The following is a 2,861-nucleotide window of genomic DNA, read 5'->3' as shown; positions in this document are numbered from 1 at the left end:
GTGTAAACCATGTGACTGGCCCCATCAGTCAGAACTGATTGGCTCAGTGTGCTCACCTGACCCAACAGCAGCCAATCAGGAGGCTGAGCTAGGATGCGGTAAGCTGAGCCAATCAGATTCTCTCTCTGGAACTTGAACAGGGAACCCAGGAGCTGCAGGCACTGAGGAGAGAGGCTGCTGAGCTGATGCAGAAAGGAAAGCCGTGGAGCGAGGTGTCAGGGGACCAGCGACGCTGGGGAGATGACGGTACTAATTATTCCAGAACCAAGAGGAGGAGAGAGTGGCAGGAGGAAAGGAGCCTCGGCCACTTGGGCTGCGACACATTCATGGCCGAGAATCCTCAACACAATTCCAGACGCTGAGCCCCGGCCCTGGCGGGACAATGGGTCCTGTTCTTGCCCTCACAGGTGTGTCTCCTGCCCCTCACCCGTCCTCGCCCTCCAAGAGGAAACCTGAGAAAAGCAGAGAATGGCCAGGACGCACTCAGGCGGCTGGGGAAGAGCCAGTCACTGAGCTCGGCTGCCATGGCCACACACCACCGGCTGGGGGCGCAGCACAGACATTCATTTCTGACCGTCCTGGAAGCTGAGAAGTTCAAGGCGAAGGTGCTGGCAGATGCAGTTCCTGGTGGAGCCTCTTCCTGGCTTGCAAATGGCCACCTTCTCGCTATGTCCTCCCATGGAGGAGAGAGAGCTCTGGTCTGTCTTGTAAGGTCACCGATCCCATCGTGCCCACCCCGCACCCTCGCCACCACCTCATGACCTCCTCTGGGCTAATGACCTCCCAGAGGCCCAGCTCCAAACACCGTCACATTGGGGGTTAGGGCTGCAACGTGAACGGGGGGGGGGGGGAAATGCGGCTGGTGGGGGGGCTGGGGGGGACACAGCATTCAGTGCAAGACAGAGCCCAACTGTGTCTTTAATAGCATTCACACCAGCCGTATTTCCCCAATTAAATCTTCCTTTGCCTTTATAGCTCCATGAAAAGCAGCCTGAATGGCCTGGCCGGTTTGGCTTGAGTGTTGATCCATGAACCAAGGGGTCTCCCGTTCAATTCCCTGAGGCTAGATCCCCAGTAGGAAGCGTGCAGGAGGCAGCCACTGATGAATTTCTCCCTTCGATGTTTCCTTCTATTCCCTGCCCCTTCCTCAATTTCTAAAAAAAATAATAAAAATATTAAAAAGTCAATAAAAACATATTTTTTAAAAATTTAGCCTAAATGAGTATAAAACAGTGAAATCAATTTGAAACCCCTCCCCCGCTATCTATGCAAGTCTTCTCCATACTAACTGGTTGCCACTAAGATGATTCCTTGGCCTCATTGCTTTTCCTGCTCACCTCAGTTCCGCTGGACCGTCATGAGGGCCCCAATCACAGCCAGGCCCAAGGCAAGGACACCTGTAAACATGCCGCCTTTCACGACCGCTTCAGTGACCTGTAACACAAGATATGGGGCATCACACTACAGGTCAGGGATCTGGCCATGGACACACCCATCTTCACTCAAAGAGACCCGTGTCCTCTCCAACGGAACCACAGAAGGAGCGGGTGTTTGCAGGGCAACAGGCCACCAGGAGAACGGAGAAGAGGCGGGGAGAGAACGGGTGGGGGAAGGAGCTGTGGGTGTGAGGGAGACAGTGGCCCTGTAGGTGCTGAAAGGCTCAGAGAGCCGCAGGGGGTGCCGTGGGAAGGACACAGGCAGTGCCCGGACGGTCTAGGTGAGGGCTGGCCACTGGGAGCCTGAAGCACGTGCAGAGTTGGGGAAACCCCCTGTGAGCTCTCACGACCCAGGGCTGGGCCCTAGCCGGTTTGGCCTCAGTGGATACAGTGGATAGAAGGGTTCCAGGTTCGATTCAGGTCAAGGGCATGAACCTCAGGTGCAGGCTCATCCCCGGTCCTGGACGGGGCTCATGTGGGAAGCAACCAATCAATATGCCTCGCTCACATCAATGTTTCTCTCTCTGTCTCTCCCCTCCCTTCCACTCTCTAAAAATCAATGGAAAATATCCTCTATTATAAAAAAAAGGGTGAATCACGATATTAAAACATTTTTTCTAAGTTCCTTTCAATGTGCATGAATTCATGCACCGGGCCTCTAGTAAACTCATAATTCTTTACCCCTTTTGGCCTCCTGTGTTCCTCCTTCAGCGATTCTAATACCCACCAATGTTTTCATAAAAAACTTTTATAGGAATGGCCTTATCCGTTCCATTAGGGATTGTCCATGACTGTGTTTCTGCTACAAAGCTGCACAGTTGATTGCAGAGACAGAGACCACATGGGCCAGAGCCCGAAAGGTTTAATCCCCGGCCCTTCACAGAAAACATCTGTCTGGCGTGACCTGGCTCTTCCTCCTCCTGGCTCCCACTTTTCCTCCTCCCTCAGCCAGTAGTCCTTATCACCCTATTCCCTGGTCATCTCCAGCTCATTTTCCAGCTTCAATTTAATCAAAAAAATTAAATCAGATTCAGCTTGGGCATCGCTGCTTCTGTGATGCCTCCTGGATCAGGCACCTGGGTTCAAATCCCACCTCTGCACTTGGCTGTCAGGTGCTAGAGACTCAGTGCCTAGTGCTGGAATGAGTTTGGGTGAGCTAGTAAAGCACCGTGAGCCTCAGTTTCCCCATCTGTAACGTGGGGATAAAACAACCCTCCTCTGGAGCTACGGGAGGGGCCAGGGGTGACTGTCATGGCTGCAACATCACCCCCTGACCTCACTGGTCTGCACAGCGACTGGCATTTCTCCCCACTCTCATCCCTACCCCGACTGTCACTCCCTCCAGGGCAGGGATTCTGTCCCTGCTATTTCGTCTTGTTCGTGCCTCTGCCTCCACCCCAGCCGCCCACACGGATGCCCAGCCAC

At 53.8% G+C, this 2,861-nt stretch overlaps 1 protein-coding gene across 1 annotated transcript in view; it reads right to left on the bottom strand.

The window, feature by feature from the left end:
• Positions 1-899: 899 nt before the first annotated feature.
• LOC102440971 (HRAS-like suppressor 3) overlaps positions 900-2,861 on the bottom strand; it is a 45,647-nt gene continuing 43,685 nt past the window's right edge. Inside the window, exons 5-6 of the mRNA XM_023746593.1 lie at positions 1,338-1,434; positions 900-1,154 (exon numbers count right to left, since the gene is read on the bottom strand). Of these exons, the coding sequence (XP_023602361.1) occupies positions 1,339-1,434 (96 nt within the window). The 3' untranslated portion in view covers positions 900-1,154; position 1,338. The remainder of the gene's footprint in view (positions 1,155-1,337; positions 1,435-2,861) is intronic.

This window comes from Myotis lucifugus, unplaced genomic scaffold (genome assembly GCF_000147115.1).
Source record: "Myotis lucifugus unplaced genomic scaffold, Myoluc2.0 scaffold_703, whole genome shotgun sequence".
NCBI lineage: Eukaryota > Metazoa > Chordata > Mammalia > Chiroptera > Vespertilionidae > Myotis > Myotis lucifugus.
Note: the sequence above shows the minus strand (reverse complement) of the source record. Positions and strands in the feature narration are given on the sequence as shown.